Raw genomic sequence first — 17,594 nt, forward strand, 5'->3', positions numbered from 1 at the left:
AACACATACACATATTGGCAATCAAATCTAGACATGGAAATCATGTGATTTCCATGATTAACACATACACATATTGGCAATCACATCTAGACATGGAAATGTTAAAATTTGGGACTTACTGACCTTGAGCTAAAATTTAGTGTTCAACATTAGCAAAAACACTGGGGCATTATTATTTTAGCAAGACACTTGAACATAGCAAAATTAATTTTGTTCATTTTTATTAATACAGAACATACTAGCAGAACATTATCTTTAAATATAATCAAGGTTACAAATAAACTGTTACTAACTAATAAACAAAAATATTCACTTGACTCTCCTCTTGAATAATTCCCCATTAGGTAGTACAGTTATTTTTCCCATTTTATTTTTAACTGCCTTATGATTTTGATGAAATTTCTTAGCTTTTACTTATTAAATAATTCCTTCAATTGGGAAACTTCATATATCAAAATACTTCCTGTAAGTCAATGTATTCTTCAATGCCTTCTACTTAACCTAAATGCAATATGATTCTCTGAAAGTTGAATATGACATCAATATTTCCAAAAGATGAGCATAAAACCCATAAGAAAGAAATGTTTTCCTCCCCCCACCATGCTTCACATAGGCCATCTGAATGTTCCACATTCTTCATAATTAGTAACAGGAATCCCTCAGAGCTCAAATGGCAGGAGACCGGAAGGGAATTAGGCCATCAATGAACTTGTGAAATAGATAAAACTCCAAATATATTTTAAGATTCTGTCTTCACCACAGATGAGAAAGTGTTGGAAAGGTCTTCAATTTTTCTTTAGTGGCACCTTTGGTCGCCTAATCAGAAAAAGAGATGCAGGATGGCAGTCCTCCTTAAACAACATAAACTCAACCTGGAAAGACTGGCAAAAACCTTTTCCCCCAATGACGTATCCCAGAAAATAAACTGCCATGTGCAAGAGGGGCAATTATCAGAATCAATAACGATATTCCAAAGGACTGACAAAACAAAGGATATTTTTAGACAAAGAATACCCTATGCACTCAGAAACTTCAGGATAATCATAGAGTAAGTACCTCATGCAAATAATATTCTACCAGTTAAGAGTCATTATAAACTACAAGTTCTTTTAACTGAATTTCATGTTATACAAAACTTATGAAGTGTGGCACATTTCTGTTAACCATTACATTATTTTTGGTTTTTTTAAAAAACATATATTAATCAAAACTGATACATTACTCAGACCTTTTGCTTTAAAATATAACTGAAGGAAGTCATTACAAACTCTGAATAAACAGCTATTCTTCTATACAAACATATGAGTTATTTTAGTTAAAAAAAAAAAGGCAATTTCAATGCAATTAAGCCATCTCTGATTAAGACATACATTTTCATGCATGTGAAAAAATAAGTTTACATTCAAGAGTAAGTTACATAGCAAACAAATTACAGCATTTATTCAATAAGGAATATTAAAATAATTCCAGTTAATAGAAAATAAAATAAATTCAACCATATATATATTATAATTTATCATGTGCATACTGTAAAATCTCCAGAATTTAATTAGGAAATTTAAAGAATTTATTTTTAAAGTATGTTTTAGGAAAAACCAACCAAAATAATTGGTACCTTAAGTAAAGAGAATGTGCATACACATCCACATTTGACCTACATACAAAAATTGAATGAATATAGAAGAAATGAAGGTTACTGTTTTCTAAAATTTCCGCAATATAACACTAGTACTTAAATCAAAACTTACCTGCAAAATAAAAACAGCTTGAGGTATTTCCAATGCTGAAGCAAATTTCTGAATGTTAAATACCACAAGAATGAAAACAGTCTCCTTTGAACATTTACATCTCGTTTATAGTTGAGGCAGAAGATGACTGCCAAGTTTTCCCATCTCACCTATATTCTTGTATCTCTTACGAAGTATAAGCTTCAAGGGAAATGATCACATGTAAAAACATATCAAGTGAGTTGGGGTTCCTGACTGCAACATCTTAACCAAATGGAAAAAGGAATTTTAAATTCTCCCACCTGAGACCCACCTCACCTCTTCAGACATGACCATTAATTCCTACACTAAACAAGGATAAGCATGTCCTTGTCCTTTGAAATCAAAGCTAAACCTGACAAAGAACTGTACTGGATAAATTGAATACATGAACCACCTCAACAAAGATGGTACTTTAAGTCTTTACACACGACACATGAAAATGATGAAGTGTTTTATTTAATTTGGTCTTTCTTCATCGTTTTGTAACTCTGAATCCTGCAAGGTTAGCAAGTCATTATGTTCATACATCTTGTAATCCCTTTCTTCACAACAGGCACACGTATACAGCATCATGTCAATATAATATTATCAACACAGCATAAACATTTAAGCAGTAGATGCATTTCACAGGAAAGAGGCTCTATGCATCCTATGGCCTGACCCAACAAAAAGCAAACAGTAGAATGCCATTTCAGCAGTTACAGTGTTGATATGATCAATATAATTTGTTTCATACCCGTCATATATTTCCATAAGACATCCATAAAGAAGCAAAGGACAAAAACTGCTTTTTTTTTAAAAAAAAGTTATGTGCCAACTTCAAAAATGACATACTAACCAGACATTGGCATTCGAAAGCTAGGTTGAATAGGACTGGCCTTGATGCACATGCAGTAAATTTGTTTTCAGAATATAAAATTAAATGGTAATGTCAGCAGTATTACTACTGTTTCTATATTTATGATTAATTACTAGCAGTACAACTCCCAGAAGAAAGGAGATGGATCCAATAGCGATGTAAGCAATCCCCAAAAATGGGTTTTTTCCTCCCATCCATGAAATAGTGCTCAAGATCATCCGTTTTCGTCCATCAAAAGAATGTACAGGGTAATCTGAAGAGTGTATAGGAAGACTTTTCCATGTCTAGTCGATTTTTAAAATACAACTTAAAAATCTGGCATTTAATTGCTTGTAATCCACTGGTATAATTCTATAATAACAGGCATCTTACGTTTTCTGAATCACAAAATAACTATATAATTATTACCCTGAAGCACTGATTTAGCAAGTTAAACATTAGTAGTAAAAACCATATAGTTTACAAGTAAAAACAACCAAATTCAAATTAACGGTTATATGGTTTCTCAGGTACTTTTATTCTCATTACACAGTAGGGGCAAAAGGCCAGAAAGAAATGTAATGTGAAACAAGTATTTCAGGTGAACAGCAATAAAACCCATAAAGGAAGAGGAGATTGACATACCAGAAGAAAAAGGAAGAATGGAGAGACTCGAGGTCTCTGTGAGCTCAAAGAGCATGAACAAGAGAGTAATTATGAGAATATGAGAGGACTCTGAGCACGAGGTCAAAGAGTATGATACTGAAGTTTTAACTTGCTGAATTGGAGCAATGACAAAACTCATGGTGTGACACAGAGCTGATGGCTGAAACAGAGTAGAAGTGAAGGGTGGACTGTTAAAGAGATTAAAGAAATGGGACACCAGTATACTGGATAAACTATCTACATGGACCAATTCTGAGATTTTGGTGAGAATTAGGGCAGAGAAGACAGAACTAAATCCCTACATGAAAGGTTTACAACCTTTTCAGAAGCATCTTCTGAATCAAGTTTAGGCCCCATCTGTTTCTCTAGCTTCTGCAATTTTCCATTCCCACAGATGAACCCTATTACTCCAAACAGCAGGCCCTGCCAGTTTCTTAAATCATTCCTAACCTGAAGCAGGAATGACTATAATAAGAGTTCTAACTAATAAAACACTCTGGGGGACAAAGTATCAAATCACCCATCTAGCCTCTCTCTGTATCCCAACCCCCCAAAATGGGCTTCTGTCTTAATTCTAATATCTAGGTTCCCACCTTATATGTAATTTTTGTAATTACCCTTGATGCTTTGCAGACCAAAATTCCAGTCTCATCAATCTTTGAGAGCCTACATTCCTCCTGACAGTTCTCTTCTCAGTGCCTGGGATGCAAATAGTCTGTTAACTAAGACAAAGTACTGAGTACTCCAAAGACTTCCCTTTATTATACTCTACAGGATTGTATATGCCCTTAGACCTTACTAGATCTTCTGGATGCTAACTGTGATAGAGTTGCCTTCTACTTTGGCAATAGCCTCAGGATAGTGTTCTATCAGGACTTCAAGTGGATCTGTCTGTGTAAAACTGCTCCCATGCGGGCCTAGTTTCCAAAACTTGGCTACTTTTAGCCTGTCACCATCAGGTCTTATTCAGTTGCATACTCGGGTGCAAAATCAAGAGACTAAAGATCCAAAAAGACATTTCTTTTGAAATTAGGTCTATTAATTTAACCATTTGCTAATGCATTATAAAACTGAAACTATACACTTATGGCTAATTTGGGTTATGAAAACTCAAAAATGCAAAGATCATTAGCAAACATTCAAATGCTAAAATTTGAGAAACTTTTCATTCATGATATATGTAAGCAGTGGGCTACAGATTAAAAAATATAAGGACTGTGTTTAGAATAAAAGGTAGTGTCCAATATTTCCAGCTAAGAAAGACTGTATCCAGGCCAATGTGGCTTGGTCTGACTACTTGAGTAAAGTAGCTAGGGATACAGCCTGTAGTAGTTTCGTGGCTGACAGTAAAGTCATGGCCTTTGGAGTCGACAGCTTGACTATGAACCCCAACTCTTCTACTTATTACCTGTACAACCTTGGGTAAGTTACTTAAATGCTCTATGTTCCTGTATTCTTATCTATGACATGGAGATGATACCCATCTCATAATGCTTCAATTAAATAAAACAATGCACAGACAGTACTTAGTACAATGTTAACACATAATTAGAATGAAATAAATGATATTAATAAGCACTGAAAAGTACACCTGAATTATTAATGTGGAATAATACAGCTAATGATAAAAATGTTTTGGTACTATGAACGGAACAATAGTTATAAACAATTATGTTGATAATAACTAACATCCACTGATTTTTAATATCTAAAAATATATATTAAAACAGCCCACTACCACCAATGCTTATTTAGCATCAGTTATGCTCACTGGCCTTTGAATTAAGCTCAATTACAATCTCCATTGTAGAAATATTTAGCTTAATAATAAACTGAAAACCAGCACCTTAAATAATGTTACCAAATAATATGCTTGAATTCTAGTACAAAGTATATCAAAATTTAAGACTTCTGGAAGATAAAAATGAAAAGATACTTTCTCATATATACACACATACTCTTATAAAAATGCAGAGATCAAAACTAAAACAGAGTTATCACCTCACATAACTGAGATAAGGCTGAACTACACTCCTTTCAAATTCTATGAATCTGTGCACATGGCCAAAAAAGGATACTGTACGTGATATTCAAATAGTATCGTCCAGCTGGTAATGTTGGATGTAAATCACTTTTCCGCTCTATAAGACGATACAACTTACGAAAAGTAGGTAATGCTGCAGTACGCATCCAAACAATAAAATCCTCATTTATGAACCCATTATTATCTGGTTCAGAATCCAGCATGTACACTGGTTTAACCCAGTTTACTGGCTTTGTTGTACCTTAAAAAAAAAGGGGAGTGAGGGGAGGGAACAAAACATTCAATTCTATTAAGAGTTTCACTGAAAATTCACTCAAATAAAACAAAAATATACAATACATAATCTGAGTATTTTTCGTATTTTCAAAGGTATAAATATATTCTAATATATTCTAATAAAGTCTTAAAATTTAGAGACAAACCAATTCCTCATGTAACAACAAATAACTATTTGAAGACTATCTCCATTAGAAAAATACTAAAAGTATGCCCTTGAGTATATACCAAAAAGCAGCACTGTGAAACTGAGGCACAGAATCAAAAATAAATATTAATTAATAACTATAATAAAAAATTGGGTCTGTTTAAAAGAAATTTGCCTGCAGTTTTATTTATTTAATTTATTTTTTTTTTAAGATTTTATTTATTTGACAGAGAGAGCACAAGCAGAGGGAGAGAGAGGGAGAAGCAAACACCCTGCTGAGCAAGGAGCCCAATGTGGGACTCGATCCCAGGACCCCGGGATCATGACCCAGGCCGAAGGCAGCTGCTTAACCGACTGAGCCACCCAGGCGTCCCTTGCCTGCAGTTTTAAAAGATAATGGCTGAAGGGCACCTGGGTGGCTCAGTCAGTTAAGCGGCTGGCTTCAGCTCAGGTCATGATCCCAGGGTCCTAGGATCGAGCCCCACATCGGGCTCCCTGCTCCGCGGAGAGCCTGCTTCTCCCTCTTCCTTTGTTTGCCATTCTGCCTGCTTATGCTCTCTTTCTATCTCTCTGTCAAATAAATAAATAAAATCTTAAAAAAAAAAAAGACAATGGTTGAAATGCCTATAAGAAAATACTAGAAAAATTCAAGATTAGAAGTACATATACATTTCCTTTAGAATTTCAGTACGTTAGAACATACAACATATTTTACCTAAATCAGTATGAAGTTAAGAAAAGTTGTTTTTTAAAAAAGCATAAACATTTTTAAGATTCTAAAGATTGAAAATTTTAGGTACCTCATTAAAACTCCTAGCTTATATCACATTTTAAAGAAATATTAGTAAATTTTACCTTTGAATCGTTCTTTTAGATTTTCTCCTCCAGGGGGATTCCGGAATTTCACATTTTTATCTGTCCACCAAGCAATACCTTTCTTTTTCAAAGGAATAGGTGTAGGATAAGATTCATTGCCAACAAGAAACAATTCTAATGTATCTAAATAGAAAAAAGAAGATACTGCAAAATACTGAAAATCCATAGCACCTACTGTACTCTATGAGAAATAAGGATCTTGTATCTGCTCCCAAAAGTGTCTGTAACACAGTAGGCAGGCATATAATGTACATTTGCTCGATTTACTTATATGTGAATTATCTATGGTAACTTTATAATCCTAGATGGACTTTTCTTTCCTCAATACAGTTAGAGATCACTTCTCCTACATGGCTAACTGACATGTAGTAAGGTCAAATGTTTTAATATTAACCCAAATAAAATAATTTGCAGGGTAAATCTGCTTCTCCTCCTTTCCTTTAAAAACCACATTCCTAAATAGTTTCTGGCTTATGCATTTCTCTATCTGTACTATCCAATATGGTAGCCACTAGCTACATGGCTACAGAGCCACTGAAATTATGGCTGGTCTAAATGAATATATTTTGTAAGTATATATTTCAGAAATAAAAAACTCAATACAAAAAAATAGGACACAAAATATCCTATTCATAAATTTTATATACCAAATATCATTTATAGGTAAAAAGGTAGTATTTGGGTTCAATAAAATATATTATTTAAAATTAATTTCACTTGCTTTTGTTTTTAATGTGACTATTAGAAAATGTTAACATACATACATGTCTCACACTGATGATTTACATTTTATGAATATCAGACAGTGCCGCTTTAAATGATCAACTATACCTTCTTAGTATTGGTATAAACATTCAGAGTTGGTGGAAAAGGCAGCCTGGCTTTTATTTTATCATATATGAAATATGAAGGCTAGCAGAATGTCTCTGCTTCTTCCCAGAGAGATTCATTCTTAAAATATAAGACTTCTCAAAAAAACGTCACAAAACATTATAACATCCCATTAAATAACTAACTGATATATTTATTTTAAAGTTGCTCGGGGCACCTGAGTGGCTCAGTCAGGTAAGCATCCGACTCCTGGTTTTGCCTCAGGTCATGATCTCACGGGTCGTGAGATGGAGCCCCGTGTGGAGTCGGGCTCTGCGCCAAGCATGGAGTCGGGCTGAAGATTCTCTCCCTCTGCCCCTCCCCCCACTTGCATATGCACACGTACTTGCGCACACTCTCTCTCAAATAAATAAATCTTTAAAAATAAAATAAATAGGGGCGCCTGGGTGGCTCAGTTGGTTAAACAACTGCCTTCAGCTCAGGTCATGATCCCAGGGTCCTGGGATCGAGCCCCGCATCGGGCTCCCTGCTCGGCGGGAAGCCTGCTTCTCCCTCTCCCACTCCCCCGCTTGTGTTCCCCCTCTCTGTCTCTCTCTTTCTCTGTCAATTAAATAAATAAAATCTTTAAAAAAAAAAATAAAAATAAATAAATAAATAAATAAATAAAGCTGCTCAATTTCTCAACTTCATTCATGTTTATCAGACTATCAAATTAATATCAATAAATTACACAAATTTTCCAATTTATGTTTATAATCTGTATCTTTGTTTATATCTATATCATACCATTAAACATGCTGTTGGCAATAGCTCCACAAGGAGCAATTGGTTTGTCTTCATTTCTTCGATAAGGCTCACATTCCTTACTGGGATTCTAATGTTTAGAAGGAAAAGAAGAGAAAAATTATCCACAGGCCCTTGGGAGAACTATGAGCTAGCCATAATTACTGATTAAAAATTCAATCCCTGTATGTGTCTCACTTGCAGTGCATACAGAATAAGTCTGTATTGTAAAGACTAGAACACCACATTTAAATACTCAAATTATTTCCTAACGTCACCATATTAGCTTTTTATGTAACCCTTCCTTGCAAATATTTTGTCATATAGGCATATATCAAATTGACTTTTTAATAATTTTCGTATCAACACAAAAATCATATCACGAAGAGTTTTCTGCTCAAGAAAAATTAAGAAGCAGTCTATTGTCAATCCAGTTGTGACATAATAAAAGGAATCTTCAACTGAAAGTAGACTGGAGGCTCTAGTTCCACCTATGTACTATGTAACTTTGGGCAAGTCCCTTAATTTACCTGGGCTTCACTTAGAAAATGAACATGTTCAACTAGATAATCTCAAATTGTGTAATTCTGGGTTAATCCCATGGTTCCGTGTCAAAGGAAAAGAGGAGGGAGGGTGAGGTTTTAAATATAAATAAACTCTCAGTAGGGCAAATATATTCTAGCCACTGGATTCTTCAGGAAGTTTTACAAGAAAGGAAAATATTATTTATTACCTATGCACCAGAGATCCCTGAACTAAGCAATGCTAGATACTTTTCAGTAACTGGTTTAGGAAAGCCATTTATTGAGTACCTAATAAACCATGTATCCTGCAAGGTGCTAGACACAGAAAAAATAAATAAGTCCCTGCTTTTAAGCAGCTCACAGTATAATAGAGGAAAGAGATCCATATACAACCATTATATGAAATAAGACCCAGTATGAAGGTGTCTATATTCATCCAACATGTATTTATTAAATGCCTTCCATGTGCTAAGCACTGGCAAGGTGCTTGGTATATGGTGATTAAAATGCTCCTTGCCCTCATGAGCTTACAGCATAATCGGGAAAACAGAAGACAAATAAGTAAATATATAATTGCAAATTGCAGTAAGTGTATGAAAGTGGTATGCCAAATAATTAATGGGGGATGGCAAAATAAATTACTTGAGAATCTATGATAAGGAAAACTTTGTTCTGGAGGTAGTATCACATAAGTTAAGACCTAAAAAAGAATAGGTGACAAGCAGGCAGAAGAGGGTTTTAAGCAGAGAGAATACATGCCACTGAGAAAGAACTTGTTATTTATGAGAAGGTAAAATGAGAATGTAATTAGAGTATGGGAACAAGCAGAATGATATATGATAACACTGGAGAATTATGCATAGTTCAGATCATCCTGAGATTTTACTTCAAATGCTAGGAGACCATTGAAAGATTATTTAAGTGGTATTTACATTTTTTAAAAGATCACTATAGGGGCACCTGGGTGGCTCAGTTGGTTGAGGATCTTGCCTTTGGCTCAGGTCATGACCCCAGGGTCCTGGGATTGGGTCCTGGGACCGAGCCCCGCACTGGACTCTCTGCTCAGCTGGGAGCCTGCTTCTCCCTCTCCAGTTCTGCCCCTCCTCCAGCTTGTACTCTCTCTTGCTCACTCACTGTCTCTCAAATAAATAAATTAAATTAAATTAAATTAAAATAAAATAAAAGATCACTATAGCAACTATGAAGAAAATGGCCTGAGAGTAGGGCCAGGGCAGATAATGTGGAGAGAGTTGGGAATGCAAGATGTGGGGAGAGTTTGTTAAGCTAGGTGAGAAGTGACTTGGGATAGGGTATGAATGAACTAAATATGTAGAGAAGTTATTTTGTATCCAAGGACACTATAGACGATAGTAGGCCTCCAGGTGAGAGGACCTCCAGGGCAAGACTTAAACCAGCATCCTCGGCAAATAAAATGTGAATGCCAAGAGGGCAGACTACTTGGTCCCAGAAATGGTTAGGGAGAAGCATACATCATCCAAAGCAGCCAAGCCAAAGGTACATTAAAGATAAGAGTTGGAAACAATGAAGTAGAATGGAGTGGTAGGTTGATAGCAGATTGTGAAAGACCTTACACACAATGTTTTAAGTTAACTTAGACTTCAATCTGTCCATTTTTAAAATCTTTAAAATTTTTGAAAGCCACCTGGTCTTAAAATCGTGTATTTTGGTCTAGCTCAGGAACCAATAAATAACAGACTACAGGCCAAATCCAGCCCACCACCTGTTTTTATAAATAAAATTTTATTGGAACAGTACACCCATTCATGATAAGTATTGTCTACGGGTTACTTTCATTCTACAATGGCAGAGAGGAGTAGCTGTGTCAGAGACCATATGACCTGCAAAACCAAAGATATTTACTGTCTGGGCTTTACAGAAACAAATTCATCAATTTCTAGTCTAGGCTAAAAGCTTTTTGCTTGCAAGGTGTAGGAAAAGACTCACTCTCAGCTTCTTTTGCTCTTAGCAAAGAGAGGGTGTATCTGAATAAAAGAATTGTAGAACAACTCTAAGCCCGCCCAATCTATAATCCCACTCAACAAATTCAGAAAGATCTAAGAACTTGGTGTGTCTCACAGAACATCACCTTCTCTGGATTTGAGTCCTAAAACTTCACATGGTATTGCAAAATATTGCAGACCTGACCAGAATCTTTAAATAGACTTGTTATTTCTTGAGATCCCAAATATTAGGAACTAGCAATAAAACCAGTAAAGATAACCTAGAGCAGATACATGCTTACCAGGAGCATTCTGGTCACAATATAGTCCTAAATTGCATTCTAAAAGATTCACTGTTTCTAGAAATCCTAAGTAGCTCTGGAACTCTTGAAGGTTTGCTGCATTGGCAGCAATAACATAAAATACTTGGGCACCAACCATTACTATGAAAAGTTGAACAATAGTCAGGGAACTAAGATCCTCTAACCCAAACCAGGCTGGGCATCAGAAGGGAAGCTTGTTTTGGGGCACCTGGGTGGCTCAGTCAGTTAAGCATCTGCCTTCGGCTCAGGCCATGATCCCGGGGCCCTGGGATCAAGCCCCACATCAGGCTCCCTGCTCAGCGGGGAGCCTGCTTCTCCTTCTCCCTCAGCTTGTGCTCTCTTGGCTCAATCTCTCGAGCTCTCTCTCTCAAATAAATAAAATCTTGAAGAAAAAAAAAAAAGAAGGGAGCCTGCTTCTCCCTCTCCCTCTGCTGCTTCCCCTGCTTGTGCTCTCTTGCTCTGTCAAATAAAAAAATAAAATCTTTAAAAAACAATAAAAAAATAAAACCCCTCACTAAACAAACTACAAATAACAAGTAACACTTTAATTTTCTCCTAACATTATTAAATTTAACATTTCTAACTAAGCTATTAGCACATATTCTTATTTATATCTACCATATTTTCATATTCCCATCATTTTACTTACAAGTAAAGCACTAGAATCTCCATTTAGCTGACTATCATCTCGAGATTTCACATAACGACGATGGTTTTGATAGAAATTAGACAGTCCATAATACATAAACACATTGCCCTAGAGAAAGAGAAGGGAAAAATTTTCATATGAAACTACTGTGTATAAACTTGTTTCATGCATACATAAAAGCTATGTCATTTGGACTTTACTAATTTAGAATTTGTGATAACTAAAAACAAGTCCTGGAGTGAATCCCACCAATTCTTAACAACCTAAAACACTACAAATTATAAATAAGGTTAAAGAAGGTAGTTACAAAAATTCAAGAATAAACTTTGAAATATCCTTAAAGACTTCAAAGAAGTACTATTTGCATGAAAAAAAAGCCCCCAAGGTATCTATTAGCCTATCCTATTTTCAACTTCAAATTTTCTCCAATTCAGATTGGTCTCCACCCAACTTTTCAAAGGGATAATGGTCAATCTTTCATTTATTGCCCAAGTAAATTCTGAACTTGAACTGAGACATAATACATTTCTCAACAAGATACTATATATTAGTAATTAATAAATTAATAATTAGTAAAGTATCTAAGATAATGAATCAATACATAACAACCAAGAAAAATACTTCAATATAGTTGGAGGAGCCAATATGGAATGACTTGGGAAAGAAGGGTGACCTACATACACTACAATTATTTACAAGGCACCGCAAAACCATCTTGAATGACTTAGGGTTTTAAGAGGTACCGAAAACATTAAGCTATTTTCTCCTTTCTGGTTGCTACCTCTATAGTCTATAATCAAAAATAGCTCAATTAAGAAAAAAAAAATTTTAAGTAGGCTTTATTTGATTTGCTATTTTCACATACAGAATTACTTATTTAAAGTTTGATTTTCAAAGGTCAAATTATGCAAACTTTCCCATTCCATATAAAAAAATGTTTATATAAAAACTATTTTTGGTTATCAAAAATATCACAGAAACAAAGAATATGCTTAAAAAAGATCATCTCAATTAAGAACCAGTACAGTAAATTCAACCGATAAACTGAAAAAGAAATCCTTTCAATGAATACTGAGACAAAATAACTTTGAAAAGGCTGTTAGTCCAGTGCAAAGTTTGGACTTGTGAAGGAACACAAAGCCCATAAACGAATGGGCTTTTCAGAAACAGAAGTTCTGAAATAGATGTTTTTGGATGGGGAAGGAAACCACTGAAGCTTTCTTATCATTACAAGTCTGTTTTATCTCAATTCGGCCTGTTCAGACAAAAGCAGAACTTAATGCATCCATCTTTACAGTTTTCTTCATCACAGTGAAAAAATCTGAATTTTTAATGTTTTTAACTTATATGTTATTTCTGCTGAAACAAAGTAAATTCCTGTCTTCTCCCAAATTTATTTTCACGTTTTTTAAGAGTGTTATTATCCTTTATTTCAGGGCAAGAGCATCTACAACCACTAGATGGCAACTACCTACTGGGGACTACAGAAGTCTACCAGGCCTTTAAGAAAATTTTAAGTGTAGAAAAATCTAAAAAGTTGACAAGTATTACAGTAGTTTTGCTTCCTGAAGAATAAAACAATTTTTAAGCTCAATTTTTAGGTAAAGGAAAGCACAAACTGGTCTTGTCATGTCTATTCTGAATCTTTATGTACTTCAGCATCTGCTCAATTTCCAGTAACAGTTATGAATGCAAAAGATACACAACTACACACACACACACACAGAGTAGTGTTCTAATTGCTTATCAAGACATAAAAGATCAGTAAGTTTCCACTACGTGTTTGCATTTATGATTAATTCATATCTAACAGAAAAATAATACAATTAAATAATGAATGACTTAGTAAATTTCCAAAGTGAACTTACTTTAGTATTAAAAGTAAGCAAACTTATTTGATATAAATGATACATTGATTTGTACAGTAATAAAATTTTCCAGTGAAAAGATAAAGTTTTAAATTTAGTTTATAAAGTACTAAACTATTTAAATAGATACATGTATTTAATTACCAGACAGCATAATGCAATAGTCAAACAAAACAATCTTCCTCAAAAAGATATGGACTTCTCTACAAAAATGAAATGTGGTAAAAAAATTTTAATAAAATATCAATATTTTTAAAAGCAGGGCTTTTCTAACACATTGGGAATACAGACCTCAAATGACTGTTCCAGTGTGAAGTTAATGGTACAAATACAAGGTGTCGCATTTGGAGACAAACATTTATTGCAGGGACTAGAAGGGTCTGTTCCGGTATAATCAATCTGTAAGAGAAACATGTAAGTAAGCACTTCCTTGGAGAAAGTGGATACACTGTGAAATAACTTGCTATTAGAAGAAAAAAATGAGTCCAATGAAGCAACGTATAGCCCAGAAAAAAAGTTTTCAAGGTAATTTATTTTGACAACCTAAGGTAATAAAAACTGAAAAGGGTCCTATGTTATTCTACTAGCTCATCTTTCCAAGTAAATTCCTGTCTCCTTTTTACCAGGAGCAATATATTTATGCATAAAATCAGATATAAAATTCTAACTGCATGATGCATTAAGATTTAAATAGCTATATAGTCTAAATAGTTAAAATACCAAGTTGATACAGAGATCAGTAAATCAGTTTTGCTCTTAAATCTTCCAATCTTTAATACTTTTCAGTCACCTCAGCTTTCCATGGTACATTTTCAAATTAACAAAAAAAAAACTAGTAGGTATCTCAAAAGCTACCATTTTCTTAAAAACTTGGTGTTGTAAAATAAAGAATTTGTCTTGTCTTTGTCCTGGTTTCCTGTCAGGGAGATTCTAAAACCCTTGGAATTTCTCCAATGACAGGACTGTATTTGTTTTTTATAAGCTCCTTGATTCACACACTAGAGTTTCTGCTAGAGACCGCCCAGGATAGGGGCTAGTCACCAGAAAGACTATATGTGATTAGGGACTTTGGCCCAGCCCAACCTCTGGGGAGAGGGGAAAGGCTGGAAATTTAGTTCAATCATATAGGCCAATGTTCAATCAATCATGCCTGTGTCATGAAATGTCAAAAAAAACTCTGGAAACAGAAGCACAGGGGTGCTTCCTGGTTGGTTAACCCATTGATGTGCCAGGAGAGTGATGTGCCCTGATTCTATAGGGAGAGGGCACAAGATTCTATACTCAGGACCCTCCCAGACCTCAACTTAACATGTTGTCTTCATTTAGCTAGTCCCAATTTATGTTGTTTACAATAAAACTGTAATCCTAAGTATAGCACTTCCCTGAGTTAACTCATTCTAGCAAATTACTGAAACTGAGAAGGATCACAAGAACCCCAGATTTATAGCCAATTGGTCAGAAGTATAGATGGCCTGGAGACCTCTAAACTTGCAACTGGCATTTGAAGGAAAGTGTGGTGGGGGGGGCAGTTTAGAAAGCCCCTGGATTTGTAGCTAGTTGACCAGAAGTGTGGGTAGCCTGGGGACCTAACTTGCAGCTGGTGTCTAAAGTGGTGGCAATCTGGTTGGGAACCATGCCCTTAGAGCTGTGGAGTCTGATGCTATTTCAGGGTGGTTAGTATCAGAATTGAATTGCAGTACACCAGCTGGTAGCAGAAAACCTGGCCTGATAGCTAATATGAGCCTTTTTTTCCATTATAAGAATTTTTTAAAAATAGATTTTATTTTTTTAGAGCAGTTTTAGGCTCACAGCAAAACTGAGTGGAAAGTAGAGTTCCCATATACTTCCTGCCCCCATACATATACAAGCCTACCAATTATCAGTATCTCCCACCAAAGCGGTAGATTGTTACAACTGATGATCCTACTTGACACATCATGAGCACCCGCAGGCCAGAGGTTAAAATAAGATTCCTTCTCGAGGCACCTGGGTGGCTCAGTCGTTAAGCGTCTGCCTTCGGCTCAGGTCATGATCCCAGAGTCCTGGGATCAAGCCCCGAATCGGGTTCCCCGATCCTCGGGAAGCCTGCTTTTCCCTCTCCCACTCCCCCTGCTTGTGTTGCTTGTGTTCCCTCCCTCGCTGTGTCTCTGTCAAATAAATAAATAAAATCTTTAAAAAAAAATTCATTCTTGATGTTGTACATTTCACGGGGTTTGACAAATGTATAATGACATGTATATACCATTACTGTATCAATTATTTTATGGTCTTAAAAATCCTTTGTACTCTACCTATTCATCCCTCCCTCCCCTAACCACTGGCAACCATTGATCTTTTTACTGTCTCCACAGTTGTTCCTTCTCCAGAATGTTGTATAGTTGGAATCACACAGTACGTAGCCTATTTGGGTTGGCTCTTTCACTTAATAATATGCTAGAACATTTCTTTTTAGCACTGAACATTATTCCATTTTCTGGATGCAACACAAATTTATCCATTCACCTACTAAAGGACATTTTGATTGCTTCCAAGTTTGGGCAATTATGAGTAAAACTACTATAAACATCCGTGTGCAGGTTTTGTGTGAACCTAAGTTTTCAGCCCATTTGAGTAAATTACAAGGCGTAGGAATGCTGGATTGTATGGTAAGAGCATGCTTAGTTTTATTAAGATGCTGCCAAACCATCTATACTATTTTGCATTCCCACCAGCTGTGAATGAGTTCCTGTTGTTCCACATCCTCACCAGCATGTGCTGCTGTCAGGTTTTTGGATTTTCACCATCCTAATAGGTGTACAGTGGTATCTTGTTTTAATTTACAATTCTCTGATGATATACGTTAACCATCTTTCATATACTACTTGCCATCTGTATATTAGGGACCAAATGTATCCTCCCAAAATTCAGTGCTGAAGCACTAATTTTCAATGTGGTTATATTTGGAGGTGGGACCGTTGGAAGGCAATTAGATTTAGATGAGGTCCTGAAGGTAGGGCCCCCCATGATGGGGTTAGTGTCCTTATGAGCAGAGAACAGAGCTCTCTTTCTCTCTCCCTGTCCTGTGAGAACAAAGTGAGAAGGCAGCATCTGCAAGTGAGGAAGAGGGTCCTCACCAGGAACTGAATCTACCAGCACCTTGATCTTAGACTACCCAGACTCCAAAACCATGAGAAATAAATGTCTGTTATTTAAGCCACCCAGTCTGTTTTCTGTTCTGTTTTTTTGGTTTTGTTTTGTGGCAGCCCAAGCTAAAACAGAGTTTGGGACTAAAAAGCGGGGTGTTGCTGTAACAAATACCTACAAAGATAGAAGTGGCTTTGGAACTGTGTAAGGGGTAGAGGCTGGAAGAGATATAGACATTAAGGATAATGACAGCAGCCAAGAAAGAGCCTTGGGGCAAGACTGGCCCAGTGGGTCCTGAAGGTAGAAGAGCATCAAACCAAGGAGGATTATTACACTTGAGCCTTAAGATCTAATAGTATTTACCTTGCTAGATTTTGAAGACTTGCTTAGAACTTGTCCCCCCTTTTTTCCTCTAATTTTCTCCCCTTTCAAATGGGAATGTCTATGCTGTCAGTTCCCCCATTGTGTTTTGGAAGCACATAACTTACCTGGTTAAATAGGTTCACAGCTGGAAAGACATTTTGTCTCAGGATGAACATACCTCAAGTGCCACCCATATCTGATTTAACTGATATTTAGATGAGACTTTAGAGTTGACGCTGGAATGAGTTGAGACTTCAGGGGGTTGTTGGGATGAAATCAAAGTATATTTTGCATACAAGAAGGACATGAATTTGAGGAGCAAAAGCTCCTCATAGACTGAATGTGTCCCCCCAAAATTTATATGTTGCAGCCCTAACCTCCAATATGATAGCATTTGGAGGTGGGGCCTTGGGAGGTAATTAGATTTAGATGAGGTCATAAGAGTGGGGTCCCTATCCATTTCCTTACACCACACACAAAAATAGACTCCAAATGGTTGAAAGACCTAAACGTGAGACAGGAGTCCATCAAAATCCTAAAGGAGAACACAGG

General features: G+C 35.9%; 1 protein-coding gene across 1 annotated transcript in view; it reads right to left on the reverse strand.

The window, feature by feature from the left end:
- Positions 1–204: 204 nt before the first annotated feature.
- The window catches only part of TMEM30A (transmembrane protein 30A), a 45,018-nt gene continuing 27,628 nt past the window's right edge, over positions 205–17,594 (reverse strand). The window contains exons 2-7 of the mRNA XM_025890444.2: positions 13,848–13,955; positions 11,689–11,796; positions 8,235–8,322; positions 6,597–6,740; positions 5,352–5,558; positions 205–2,881 (exon numbers count right to left, since the gene is read on the reverse strand). Of these exons, the coding sequence (XP_025746229.1) occupies positions 2,688–2,881; positions 5,352–5,558; positions 6,597–6,740; positions 8,235–8,322; positions 11,689–11,796; positions 13,848–13,955 (849 nt within the window). The 3' untranslated portion in view covers positions 205–2,687. The remainder of the gene's footprint in view (positions 2,882–5,351; positions 5,559–6,596; positions 6,741–8,234; positions 8,323–11,688; positions 11,797–13,847; positions 13,956–17,594) is intronic.

This window comes from Callorhinus ursinus, unplaced genomic scaffold (assembly GCF_003265705.2).
Source record: "Callorhinus ursinus isolate GAN/ISIS: 27379988/994484 unplaced genomic scaffold, GSC_fseal_2.0 scaffold22, whole genome shotgun sequence".
NCBI lineage: Eukaryota > Metazoa > Chordata > Mammalia > Carnivora > Otariidae > Callorhinus > Callorhinus ursinus.